The sequence below is a fragment of the Anas acuta genome, chromosome W (assembly GCF_963932015.1).
Source record: "Anas acuta chromosome W, bAnaAcu1.1, whole genome shotgun sequence".
Taxonomy (NCBI): Eukaryota; Metazoa; Chordata; class Aves; order Anseriformes; family Anatidae; genus Anas; species Anas acuta.
In genome coordinates this window covers 4,376,936-4,390,542 of record NC_089016.1, presented here as the reverse complement: position 1 = coordinate 4,390,542, position 13,607 = coordinate 4,376,936, and the positions used below count along the sequence as shown (strand labels likewise).

Below are 13,607 nucleotides of genomic sequence, written 5' to 3'. Positions count from 1 at the left end.
TGCAGAAACCTCTGAGCAGCATGGCACGTGATGGGACAATAAACAGTTGATAGTCCAGAAAAGCAGATCAGAAGAAAAGATTCAGTGGCCAGAAACATGATGGTGGTGCAGACTTAGCCTACAGAGATGGTGACAAGCCATTATCAGGTTTCTGTCTGAACTGGGAAAGAGCTGTCAGCCTCTTGCCCAAACTGAACTTTTTCTCTTCCCTTAATGTATCCTCCCAGCTTCCTCAGCAAATGGAAACAGAAAAGAGAGAGTCAAGAAAGCTCTATGTCTTTAAAATATTTGTTGCCTTGACAATGCTAATGAAAAACCTGTGGGAAATACCCTGTAGATGTGCTGTGTTGCTGTGAGCTGGCTGCCCCAGGCAGCAGCCTCCCACCAGCAGCAGGACCCTGCCCTGCCGGGGGGGCTCCTTCCACCCACAGCTTCTCCCCGCAGCGCCCTGGGCAGCTCCCCGGGCAGGCTGAGTGCTGAGCCTGGCAGGCGGCAGAGGCCCTGCCCCGGCACACAGCCCCTGGGGCACAGCAGGGACCCTGCTCTATACCACAGCCCTGGACACCCCTGCCTGCAGCCCTGGCTTCACAGCCTGCAGCCATCCTGAGACAAGGGAACCCTCCGGACCTGGACACTGACCCTGCAGTAGGGAACCCCTGGGCTGGAGCTTGTGCTTTTCCACACTAAAGAAATACCAAGTGCATCTGGTCTGATCTTCTAAGGGAAGTTCTCAGTCTTGAAACCTTCCCTGATATTCCTGTGCAATACACTACAGAAAGACACTTACCGTGTTACATGCTAGGAAGATTTCTCCTCCTCTGAGCTCATAGTATTCTCATATTCCAAACAGCCCGTAACCTCTCTTTCCCTTCTCCCCCCTCCCAGTGCCAGCTGCAGGCAGTGCCCACAGCCCTGCTGCGCTGTGCACAGGAGCTGCTCCTGGGCAGAGCTGTCTCTGTGCAGCGCTGCCCGCTTGCCAGGAGCTCCCCTTGGGCCCAGGAGCCCGGCCCAGCTCAGCAGCAGAGGCCCAGCCCAAGGCCTCCCTTGCTCTGCCCCCCACCAGGCTCCCTGCACATGGCCCTGGGGCTGCAGGGGAACCTGCTGGGAAACAGCCTGAAGGGATCCCTGGGCTTCCCTCCCTCCCCTGGGCACACACACTTCTTGACAGCAGGATCATTTCTCCTAGCAGAAAACCAATTAAGTGTAACAATCACATCTTCTTGTCCCAGTGTCAGTGTGGACATGATACCATGGTCAGGGACTGATCTCCTTCATCTCCACTTCAGGAAGGAATTCCACAGAGTTAGTCAAGGCATCTCATGCTTGTTTTTATTCCTGGGGCTGGAAAGGGATCTCAGCTCCCTCCCATATCTGCCACAGACCCACAGGAGCTGGGATTCCTCAGGCCTCAGTTCAGGTGTCCACAACATAGGCACCTTAATGCGAATTACTGAGCCACAATAGCTCCTTAGTGGAGATGGAGGACAGGCAGGAGCTGTTCAGATGGAAATACCTGCTGAAATTTGAGGTTAATCCTCTGGGAGTCTGATGGGCCATTCCTCAGATGCCACATGTAGGACAACTAAACCTGTTCCTACTCCTTACGTGTAGGTCAGCCTCCAGAGGCTGTCAGCAGAGCAAAAGGAGTCATGTGTCACAGGCAGAGCTAAACCTATTCTGTTCTCTTTTAAATGTTCTCTTTTTTCCTTTCTCTTCTACGTGACCCTTGGCTGTAATGGCTGTTGTGTCTCGGACATCTCCACAGGGCCTCAGCTCTCACCAGCCAGGTCTCCCTGCCCTTTGTACCTTGAGGCAGGACTCTTCAGGTTTACAACAGGTGGTGGGTGGGGATAAAATCCATGGTTACTTTGCAAACTACACCCTTAACAGTCCATGGGACCTAGGGGCCTGCATCCAAGGGTACAGGGAGAGTGTTCTGGCCTGGAGGTACTGGCTCCTTATCATCCCAGGAAGGGATCAGACAGCAGCATTCAGGTGCTGTAAGAGATCATTTAAATGCTCTTAGAGCTAAGACTATAAGGAGAGAAGACTATAGATGATCTATTGAATTTGGTGTGACTTCATTCTAGACACAATACTCCACCGTTAGCCTCAGATCTCCATTACATGTTTGCACTGACCCTATGGGATTATTAAAGGTGAACAAATTTTGCTGATCAGTCCTTGGCTCTCCAGTTGATGAATCAGCATATATATGGGAATCAGGGAATCTTGGATGGTGCCATATTGCCACTGGTGCACCATTTGGGTAGCTACTGGCACGTCAACCCTCAGCAACCCCACAATTGAAGGATCCTGTGAGGCACCGGGCAAGGTAGAAAACTGTTGAATGTGCATAAATCACCATAAATCACCTCCAGCATGGCCAGTTCCATCAGATACGGGCTGCCTCTCTCCCTGGTCATCCATTTGCCTGGGTGACATACAACATCTTCCTTGAAGGGATACCTTTCCTTTACACCTGACAGGAGTTACCTCAAGAGAGGGAGGATTTGTGCCCCTTTTCCAATTGCTTTGTCAATGCCCCCTTCCCTGGAGAGGGATCCCAGCTGCTTGGCTTCCCTGCCCTCTAAGTCCAGGCTACCGGCCCTGTTATCCACGTATCAGAGCAGCCAGGTGACAATGTGCTGGCCTAGATGATGGCTTAAATCTAATCACACATCTCACAGCTCCCCAAGGAATAGTGATCAGATGCTTACTGCTGCTTTTATGTTATATCTGTCTTCGTCCACACATTTCTCTCATGGCTTTACTTGGGAGGAGCCTGCCTCATCTTCTTCTTCCTCCTTCCCTCTAGGAGTAGGAGCTTCTTTCCTGATTTTATTTTATTCTCATCTATATATTTGACTGATACAGGCACAGGTTGGTTCTCTAGCCCAGTCATAGGGATTGGAGTTGTGTAGATTGCAACTCAGCAATCTAAGCACCAGCACATCGCAGTGATTTCTGTCACTTTGGAATTGTCAGGATTCTTTTTTTTTTTTTTTTTTTTTTTTTTTTTATGATTCTGCACTTCTTTGGGGGTGAAGTTAGAAAGCATTGGAGGTGCCCACAGTTCTAGGTGCCTGCCCATATCCTCCCACACACCCTGCCCCTCATAATTATCCTGCCTCAAGGCAGATCATTGTGTGGCATTCTGAAATAGTTTACTCTGACCTTAAACAAAACCTGAAACACATTCAGGACACAAAACAATATATACAGGCTGGTTTGAACATCCCATGGATTCAAAGTTTTGAAGAGCTATTGTAACTAGATGTGGGAAGAAGTGTTCCCCCTCATCCCTTCCATAGATTGGCTCCCTGAGGAGAAAAGTAAAGACTGTTAATTATAAATAGCTTCTGAGAGAAAGTTCCTCGAGCATGGAGGTGACAGCAATGCTGAGTACAACTACCAGATTTGTCTCATGACCAGTAATTTTATCACAACATAAGGCAGTGTTAGGCAGTAAACTAATAACCATAAACGAGCCCCCACAAAGGATAAACAGCACAACAGGGAACACACACAATATGTAATGTGCTACCCAACACAGTTCTGAGACCAAACACAACTACTACACCAACAAAAAATGAACATTGTGGTCAGCAACTATGAAGCTGATATATTGCTTCTAACAACTTTATTTTATCATGATCCAGTCATATCTGTCATTATCTGAACTGCTTATGGCCCCACGCAGGATTCATTTGTGAAGGAGGGCATCCCACAGGAGGGACCCAGAGAGGGCAGAGATTGACCATCAAGGAGCAGTGGAAACAATGTCACGGACTGACTGCAATTCCCAATTCTCCTGTTCCACCCAGGAGAAGGAGTTACAAGAGGCTGGATGGGGGGAATGGTGTTTTTAGTTTGCTTGTATTTCCTCAAGGTTGTAGTCCGTCACGGGTAAGCAATAAAATATATCAATTTGCCTATGCTAAGTCTGTCTTGCCTGTGATGATAATTGGTACCCATGAGGATATTTGGTGGGTGACCTCCTGTTCTACCTCAAGCCTTGAGCTCTTTCATCATATTTTTCCCCCTTTGTCTTGTAGGTGGGGAAGTAAAAGAGCAGTGGCCATGGAGTTCACCTGTGTACCTGTGTAAAACCACCACAGTAGGGAGATTGGAAGGGTCCAGCACCAGGGCTGTGGCCATCCAGGGATGGCATCTCAGCACCCAGAACATGCTCTGCCAGCCTGGTGGCACAGGAGAGAAGGAGCAGAGGTTCCCCTGAAGGAGATCAGTACAAGGGGAAGGCTTGATTTCCAACACAGGCATTTCTGGCACATTCCTGAGAGGCCTGTGGAGCTGCAGGACACACCAGTCTCTGGGACACCGGACGCCCTTCCTCCCAGAGCCAGATCCTGAAGAGGCAGCAGCTCCCAAGGAAACCTGGCCCTGGACTGTCCCCATCACAAGGAGGCTGATCCATGCCCAGAGGAGCCCTGGGGCTTAGGGCACCCCTAGCATCAGGACCCAGGAATCCTGGCTACCACATACTCCCCTGAGCCCAGAGGGACACTCAGGCAAGGCTCGTGCAGCAGCCACCAGCCATTTCCAGCCCCCCGCAAAGCTTTGGACAGCTGACAGCCCCTGTGACACATCTTGGGAACGGGCTCCTGACACCCTTACCTTTGGGGGAGAGCTGCAGGAACACTGGGAACAGGGAAGTCAGGCCAGAGGCGATGGTCACCCTCCAGCAGCCCTCCATCTCGCTTGCTGCTGGCCCTCAGCTCAGGACAAGGGATGCCCGCCCTGGCTCCTCAACCACAGCTCCTCTGCAAGGTGCTCCTGCCCGTCAGCGAGGGTCGCCCAGTGCAAGCTTTCTGCCTGCTGACCCCACTCCTGGCCACAGAAGGACAGCGCTGGGGAGCACCCAAGCAGTGCCCAGCAGGGACCAGGCCTTGCAGGGAAGTGCTGGCACTGCCGCTGCTCCAGTGATGATATCCCAGTGACGCAGGGCTTCCCCCTGTGACATCAGACCGTGTCATTAGAAGGCCTGTGAGGTCAGTAGCAAGGAGACATATTTTCCGGCATTTCTTGACAAATCCACCAGGAACATCTCCAAATGGTGGCAAAGCCCACGGAATAAAGGACGTGGAGCACTGGAGTAGTCCCTGCTGTGTTCTTGTACTAAGATACCTCTGCTTTTGGGAGCTCTCCCAGGAAGGTAGGGTTTGAGTCTTGTCCTGGGGCTGGGCTTTTTTCAAACGATGGGAGCGAAGGCGCCTGGGATGCATTATATGTGTTAGGATGCATTAGGATGTGTTATATGGAGGGAATTGCAGCACATTCCTGGGCCTTCCTCCCCTCATGTCCCACAAGGCTCTGTGCTCTGAGAAGGCCTCAGCACCCTCTCCCAGGACATCCCCGCTGCCATGCCACAGGCAGAGGTGGCACACGAGGGAATGGCAAACTTACCTACAGCACCTCATGGTAAGGGAGAGGGGTAGTGCAGCACTGCAGCGGAAGGGGAGAGTAGGGAGAACAGCTTGGACAGATGCAGTGCACTCCTTAATGCTGACACAGCTTCCTTGCAGTGGGGATCCAGCTCCTCCCGTCTGTGCCCCAGGCCGAGGGCATTGGGGCACATCTGGGCTGCAGCACCTCAGCTGTGGCACAAGGGCCAAACTCAGACTTGTCCCAGACCTTCTGCCCAAGACCCAAGACATGCAAAGGCTTTCCAGCAGGGCAGAGACCTGCTGCCGTGGATGGCAGATGGCCATAGAAGGATGAAATGAGGGACCCGAAGGAGGGCAAGCCTTGGTGTTCCCAAGGCCAGAAGGAAACAGGCCTGGGCTGTGCCGCTCTGACAGCAGAGGGCCTTTGTGGTGTTGGTGCAGCCCTGAGGGCCAGTGCTGGAGCTGAGTCCGATCTCCAGGCAGGGGAAGGGGCTGCTGAAAACGTCCTTGGCTATGGGCATCCTGTGATCCAGGGACACAGAAAAAATCACTGTGTCTGGATAGTACCATCAGAGTGATTAACGGGTGGGGATGAGAAGCAGCAGCAGTGTTTGCAAGCTGAATGACATAAATGGAAACTCTGGTGTGAAGTGCCTCATATCTGTGCACTGCCTGCCTCTACCCGATAGAAGTGGGACAGACCTTGGCTCTCTGGGAAGCAGTCACTTGCTCATAAGCACCACGTCTACCAGAGATGCCCTCAAGGGTGCCCTCTAAGTACCAGCTGTGAATGGCCAGAGCTTTCCTGTGGGTCCTGTGCTGCCCGTGTCAGCTGCATGCTCCAGTGGTGCTGGGCAGCGTTGGCATCTCAGGTAGCACTGCAGGCCTGGAATTGGCTTTAAATGGAGCAGCTGCCCCCAATTTCATTAGGCAATGTAGGGATGTCCATGAGACAAGTGCCGTTACAGTCCCTGGAGATGGAGGGAAAACCAGATGGAGAAGAGGGAGAGAGAGACTCAGCTGTCCCTGTGGCACAGTTCTCCATTGGGTCAGGTGGATGCCTCTACAGGCTGCCCTGAGCCTACTGAGGAGGGACAGGTTTAGTTGTCCTAAATGGGTGCATTTGCTGTCATTTCAGCTGGCCAAAGGCATTCCCACCAGCCTCCAAGGGGATGCCCCCAGGTGCTGCCCTGTCCCTCATGATACCTCCATGAGAGCTTGCAGATGCCTGCACGTACCTCTGCCCCCTGACATGTCACCAGGTGTTTGCAGCCCCCTGATTTCCTCCATCTCCATTAATAATCCTGGAGATGAGACAAGGAGCTAACCTGCAGGTGCCCATGTGGTGCACACCTGAAGTGAGGGCAGAAGAATCCCAGTTCCGGAGTGCCTTGGGCAGGCATGGGTGTGAGCTGAGTGCCCTCCTAGCAACAGGATTAAAATCCAGCATGAGATGTCTTAACGGACTCTGCTGCCTGACTTTTTGGAGAAATGTACTTGTTGTCAAGAAGTGTGCGTGCCCAGCTGAGGGAGGGAGCCCCAGGGATTCCTTCAGGCTGTTTGCCAGCAGGTTCCCCTGCAGCCCCAGGGCCATGTGCAGGGAGCCTGGTGGGGGGCAGAGCAAGGGAGGCCTTGGGCTGGGCCTCTGCTGCTGAGCTGGGCCGGGCTCCTGGGCCCAAGGGGAGCTCCTGGCAAGCGGGCAGCGCTGCAGAGAGACAGCTCTGCCCAGGAGCAGCTCCTCTGCACAGCGCAGCAGGGCTGGGGGCACTGCCTGCAGCTGGCACTGGGAGGGGAGAGAAGGGAAAGAGAGGTTATGGGCTGCATGGAATATGAGAGAACTAAGAGCTCAGAGGAGGAGAAATCTTGCTAGCACATAACACGGTAAGTCTCTTTCTGCAGTGCATTGCACATGAGTATCAGGGAAGATTTCCAGACTGAGTACTTCCCATAGAAGATCAGGTCAGATGCACTTGGTATTTCTTTAGTGTGGAAAAGCACAAGCTCCAGCGCAGGGGTTCCCTGCCATAGGGTCATTGTCCAGTCCCAAGGGCTCCCTTGTCGCAGGCTGGCTGCAGGCTGTGAAGCCGGGGGTGCAGGCAGGGGTGTCCAGGGCTGTGGTGCAGAGCAGGGTCCCTGCTGTGCCCCAGGGGCTGTGTGCCGGGGCAGGGCCTCTGCCGCCTGCCAGGCTCAGCACTCAGCCTGCCCGGGGAGCTGCCCAGGGCGCTGCGGGGAGAAGCTGCGGGTGGAAGGAGCCCCCCCAGCAGGGCAGGGTCCTGCTGCTGGTGGGAGGCTGCTGCCTGGGGCAGCTTGCTCACAGCCGCACAACAAACCAAGGGAATTTCAAAGGGAACTTCACTCTCATCTTTCCTTAGCCTCTGCTTTCAGTTTTCTCTTCTTTTGGCTCACTAGGAATAGAAATAGAAGCTGTTATTTCCTGGAAGAGCCTAAGACTCATACACCACCAGAAGGAGGTTTAGAAGAATCTCCAGAAACTCTTTCCTGCCTCTCAGCCCATAGAAAGCTCCACCACCACTCGTGCAGTGTCAGCAGGGTCTGTGTGACCTGGTCTCTAGGACGTGCCCCCATCGAGCTGCCCCTGGGCAGAGCCCTGCTGCCAGGAGGTGTCTGCAGGGCAGAGCTGAGCACCCAGCGGGTGGGATGGGGGCTGTGAGCTGCAGGCAGGAGGCGTGGGGACAGAGACCCAGCTGCAGGCAGGGACAGCTGCAGGCAGCAGAGCCCTGGTCAGGGAGTGAGAAGGAGCTGCTCCAAGAAAATTTATGGCAGGGGGGATTTGTGTACTTCCCTCCCATCCCTGAAGCGCCAACGCCTTCTCACAAACTCCTTGGCTACTTTTCTCATCCAGCCATGTCATGGAAATTTTAACACGAGTTTCTTTGGAATCCCTAGATTTTGGGAGATGAAAATTCATCTGGAGCTCAAAATCTGATGATGATGTTCCTAAGTGTTAGTTCTGTCCTTAAATAAAAATCATCCATATTTTCTCCGAAGTGTTGGGTCTCAGAGAAATGCTATGTGAGGAAGGAGCTGACTCTCCCTTCAGTACATAGGCCATACAAATGCAGCTGGTTGGCTGCATGTGGGCAGCTGCTACGATCCCTCTGTGTCCGCGGTGAAAAGCAGGGAGCTGAGATCCTCCTCAAGTTTGGTGAGATGGGTGAGGGGTTTGGAGATCTGCCCTTTGAATCTGTCTTCATCTCTTCACAGCAGCGTTAAGGTTCTTTTTAGGGGATCACCTAAGTGCAACCATCCTCCAGAAATGCCTGCAAAGGGCAGCTGAGACCAGGACTGGCTGATAAAACAGCTGTCCTCACTCTGTCCTGAGGAACAGTCCCTTTGCCTCGCAGGACCCCCAAAACTACCTTATTGGGGAGTACAAACACCAAGGTTGTATGCATAAATGCACCCCTCAGATGAGGTGGAGAAACTAGAAAATACCCCCAAAGCCTGGACAATGGGTTTTCACAAAAATGTTGAGTTTTTTTGAATTTTCAGCAAGCATTCTGAAATTAGTTTGATACCTCATCTGTATTTAATACAACAACAGCCCATGTCCTCATTTACATAACTGCGTGGGTCAGGACTGCCTCCTCCAGCGCCCTACTTATCCCAGTGGCACTGGAATCAACATCAACTAGAACAAACAAGCTCTTGTGAAATGGACCTGCAAAGATCTTCCTGAAAAGGGAGAGGCAGGAGGGAGGATTGTATAAGAAATTGAGTAGGTTTGATCACAGAGTTCTGTCCTAATGTTGTCCTGATTTTCTCTCTTCAGACTGCCCTCTATACCCAGAGGCATCAAATGTCCAACAGCAGCTCCATCACCAAGTTCCTCCTCCTGCCATTTGCAGACACACGCGAGCTGCAGCTCCTGCACTTCGTGCTCTTCCTGGGCATCTACCTGGCTGCCCTCCTGGGCAACGGCCTCATCCTCACCGCTGTAGCCTGTGACCACCGCCTCCACACCCCCATGTACTTCTTCCTCCTCAACCTCGCCCTCCTCGACCTGGGCTGCATTTCCACCACTCTACCCAAAGCCATGGCCAATTCCCTCTGGGACACCAGGACCATTTCCTATGCAGGATGTGCTGCACAGGTCTTTCTTTATCCCTTCCTGATATCAGCAGAGTTTTCAATTCTCACCATCATGGCCTATGACCGCTACATTGCCATCTGCAAGCCCCTGCACTACGGGACCCTCCTGGACAACAGAGCTTGTGCCCAGATGGCAGCAGCTGCCTGGGGCAGTGGGGTTCTTTATGCTCTGCTGCACACTGCCAATACATTTTCCCTGCCCCTCTGCCAAGGCAATGCTGTGGACCAGTTCTTCTGTGAAATCCCCCAGATCCTCAAAATCTCTTGCTCACACTCCTACCTCAGGGAAGTTTGGAGTCTTCTGGCTGGTGTCTGTTTAGCATTTGGCTGTTTTGTTTTTATCATACTGTCATATGTGCAGATCTTCAGGGCCGTGCTGAGGATGCCTTCTGAGCATAGCCGGCACAAAGCCTTTTCCATGTGCCTCTCCCACCTGTTTGTGGTCTCCCTTTTTCTCAGTACTGCCATGTTTGCCTACCTGAAGCCTCCCTCCATCTCCTCCCCATCCTTGAATGTGTTGGTGGCAGTTCTGTACTCAGTGATTCCTCCAGCAGTGAACCCTCTAATCTACAGCATGAGGAACCAGGAGCTCAAGGTTGCTGTTAGGAGAGCAATTTCACAGATGTTTCTTAAGAATGATTATTTTCCCTTCTTTCTCCAGAAATGACTTTCTGCATATCCTCTTGCAGTCTTGATCCTTGTATTGTTATCATTATAGCTATTGTTATCTTCAGTGCCACTTGCATTTATAATGTTCTAAAAAAAAAAAAAAAAAAGAAGTCATTTATTCATCATCCTTTTACTGAGGAGGTACTTCCTTTTTGTACATCCTTTTACTGAGGATGTACAGTAAACACTGCTCTGTTTACTGTTGAGGTTCTGTAAAAGTCTGTCTAAAAGCACATCATCACTGACTCATCTGTGTAATAAAATGGGGTGTCCCCAGTGCACTGCCTGAAGATTTGGCTAGTCTTTCAAAGCTGGTGCCAAGATCAGGGCTGTGTAGCTGCTCCCTGGAAGGCCTGTTGCTGCATGGATCTGGGAGAGAAATAGGTCATTTTGTGAGCTGTGAGAGACCACAGGTAGGATTTAGGAGCAGCCTGTTGGTGTCTGATGACAGTGGAGATGGTGAAAGGTCACTGAGATACAGAGCCATGACCGTCCCAAATGTGGCAGGGCAGAGGACAGCCTCCAGGACACGAACGTTGAGCTGTGTGGAGAGCCCAGGTGTTCTCCATGGGCAGCATGTGCCCAGGGCAGGCAGTGACTGGAGGCCAAAAAAGAGAGAAAATGCTCAAGATCTTGTCACCAAAGAAGAATGTCATAATTCCTGTGGGATTCTGTGGAGTACCAGCATACACAGGGAAGGGAGGTTGGAGAGAGATTAATGTCACCCTTACAAAGTTATCACCAGCTGGATCTAGAAAGACACCGGGAAACCCCTAGTGTCCTTGGCAATGTTCCCTGCTCTTTCTGAGCACCTGCCAGAATGACAGACCATAATAAGTGGGATTAGCAGCACTGATCCCAACCCAGCTGGATTTACTTCCCACGCTGTGCAGCTCAGCCCGTGTGCAGTCACCTCTGGGGCACCACAGCCTGCTTGGTCTGCTAATAGTGCCACCAGCCCAGGGACATGTGGGGAGCATGGGAGGTGGCCAGGAAGAGCTGGACAGATCAGAGGACACATGGGGAGAGATCAAATGGGAGTTGGCCTTGGCTGGAAGTTGTCTGAAATACTGTTGTTAACCTAATCCCAAGACTAGGTCTGGACTGTGGGTACCCTAATGCGTGCTCATGAGTTAGAGTAGAAGATGAGCCAGAAGTCCACAGTTTCCTGGTGCTGCACTAGGTTGGGAAGTGGCTGAAAAAGGACTGGTGCCCTCTATTCTGCATCTCATAACTCCATAATCTTTCCTGAAGGGTGGCATCAAAAGCCAAGTCTGGGGCCCTGTGCCAGGGCTTCCACTGACGGAAGCATGACACAGCAGCCATATCAGTTTGCTTCTGTTCCTCAGTCTAAGTCCATCACATGTCCATGTGAGAGTCTCCCCCAGCCTATGTGCTGAACAATAGCCCACAAGTCATCAGCAAGCTCTCAGCTTGGTTCCACCCCAAGGCAATGCTGTGAACCAGTTTTTCTGTGAAATCCTACAGATCCTTGTTGTGGTTTAACCCGGCCAGCAGCTAAGCACCACACAGCCATTCACTCACCTTCCACCCTCCCTCTCTGAGATGGGGGAGAGAATCAGAAAAAAAATGAAGCCTATGAGTTGAGATAAAGACAGTTTATTAGGACAGAAAATAAAGGAAAATACTGATATGTACAAACGAAGAGATGCACAATGAAATTGCTCACCACCTGCTGACCAATGCTAAGCCTATCCCTGAGCAGCCCACCCCCCACTCTGGCCATTCCTTCCCCCCCCCCCCCCCCATAATTGTTGAGAATGACATCATATGGTATGGAATACCCCTGTGGCCACTTTGGGTCAGCTGTCCTGGTTCTGTCCCCTCCCAGCTCCTGCTGCACCTCCAGCTTGCCCGCTGGCAGGACAGAGCAAGAAGCTGAAAAGTCCTTGGCCTGGTGTAAGCAGTGCCCTGCAACAATTAAAACATTATTCTCATCCTAAATACAAAACACAGCACCATACCAGCTACAAGGAGGAAAACTAACTCTATCCTAGCTGAAACCAGAACAATCCTTAAACTCTCCTGCTCACAGTCCTTCCTTGGTGGGTGAAGGGAATTTATCACATGACTCCAGGCTGGCGTGCAACTGAAGCATTTATTGAGTATACATTCTTGCATTTATATCCTTAGCATCTCTGCACGTGCCAGTTATGCTACCAGGCAAGCTCGCTCATTGGTGGCTATACTAGTGTTCACGCAACTATCACACTCTTATTCCACTCGTTGATTTGTTGTCATGCGGACCGCTTGTGCTGGTTGTTTTCTCAACTCCTCAATTGATGCTTCTTCTTCGACCTTGTGCTACTTGTCTTGTACCTTATCTTGCATTTTTCTATTAGCTACTTTATTTTTGTGACTAGCAGATACCACAGGCTTCCAAACTGAGCTCCCATAGGTGGGTGCTTGTGGGTGATGTTTTTGTGGACTCTGGGAGTGCAGCTGTGACTGCAGGAAGGATGAGTCCTCCCCTTGATCTTGTCCATGACTAGATGCCTCTGCATGCTGCACTGGAAAAGGGAGCATATTGATGACATGCTAACGCCCCTTTCACTTTCCCAATGTCTGTGGGGTCCTCAAAGAATGTGCCTCAGTCCTAAGGTCCAGCCCAGCTCCTGCAAGCATCAGGAGCCTGGAGAAACTGCCCCAGAAGTCTCAGCCCTCTTGTAGACTCAGGCAAATACACACAAGTGTATGCACAAGCACACAAACACACAATCTCACACACACAGAGATGTGTGCACAAGGCACACACTTCTGTGCATTCTTTACCTTCTCATCTGTTTCTCCAGGTGATCCTGTGAATCACATCAGGCAGACCACGTGGTTCAAATGGCACAAGCTTCCATCTTACTGCCTTTTCTCTTTTCTAATTATAACTAGCAATGTACTGTTCCCAGGCTGCAATGGTAGACCTGCTACTTCAAAGCAGCCTATCCTGCAAGGGCATTTCCCGTATTTAAGGATGAGCTGCCCCATTTCAGATCAGAGCCAGTCCCTCCAGCCTGAAAAGGAACCTGTCGGCTGCTGGCCAAACCTGAGCCAATGAGCAATGCTGGTTGTGTCTCTTTGTCATAATTTCCTGGCAGAGGAGTGAGAAAATGTGAGAGAAGCAGCCCTGTAGACACCAAGTTCAGTGCAGAAGGAGGGCAGGATGTGTTCCAGGTGCCAGAGCAGAAGTTCCCCTGAAGCCTGTGGAGGAGCCCATGTGGAGCAGGTGGATGTGGCCTGAAGTAGGCTGCAGCCACTGGAGAGGAGCTCACATGGGACCAAGTTTTCTGGTGGGATCTGCAGCCCATAGGGAGGAGTTGACACTGGAGCAGACCACTTCCAAAGGCCTTTCCCCAGCTCTGTACAGATCCATGTTGGATAACATCTTAAGAACTGCAGTCTGTG

At 51.6% G+C, this 13,607-nt stretch overlaps 1 protein-coding gene across 1 annotated transcript; it reads left to right on the top strand.

Annotated features, from left to right (window-relative positions):
- The first annotated feature begins 9,228 nt into the window (after window positions 1–9,228).
- Window positions 9,229–10,188, top strand: LOC137846809 (olfactory receptor 14C36-like). Its single transcript, XM_068664921.1, has one exon. It carries the CDS (start codon window positions 9,229–9,231, stop codon window positions 10,186–10,188), a length of 960 nt encoding a protein of 319 aa, XP_068521022.1.
- The last annotated feature ends 3,419 nt before the right edge of the window (window positions 10,189–13,607 follow it).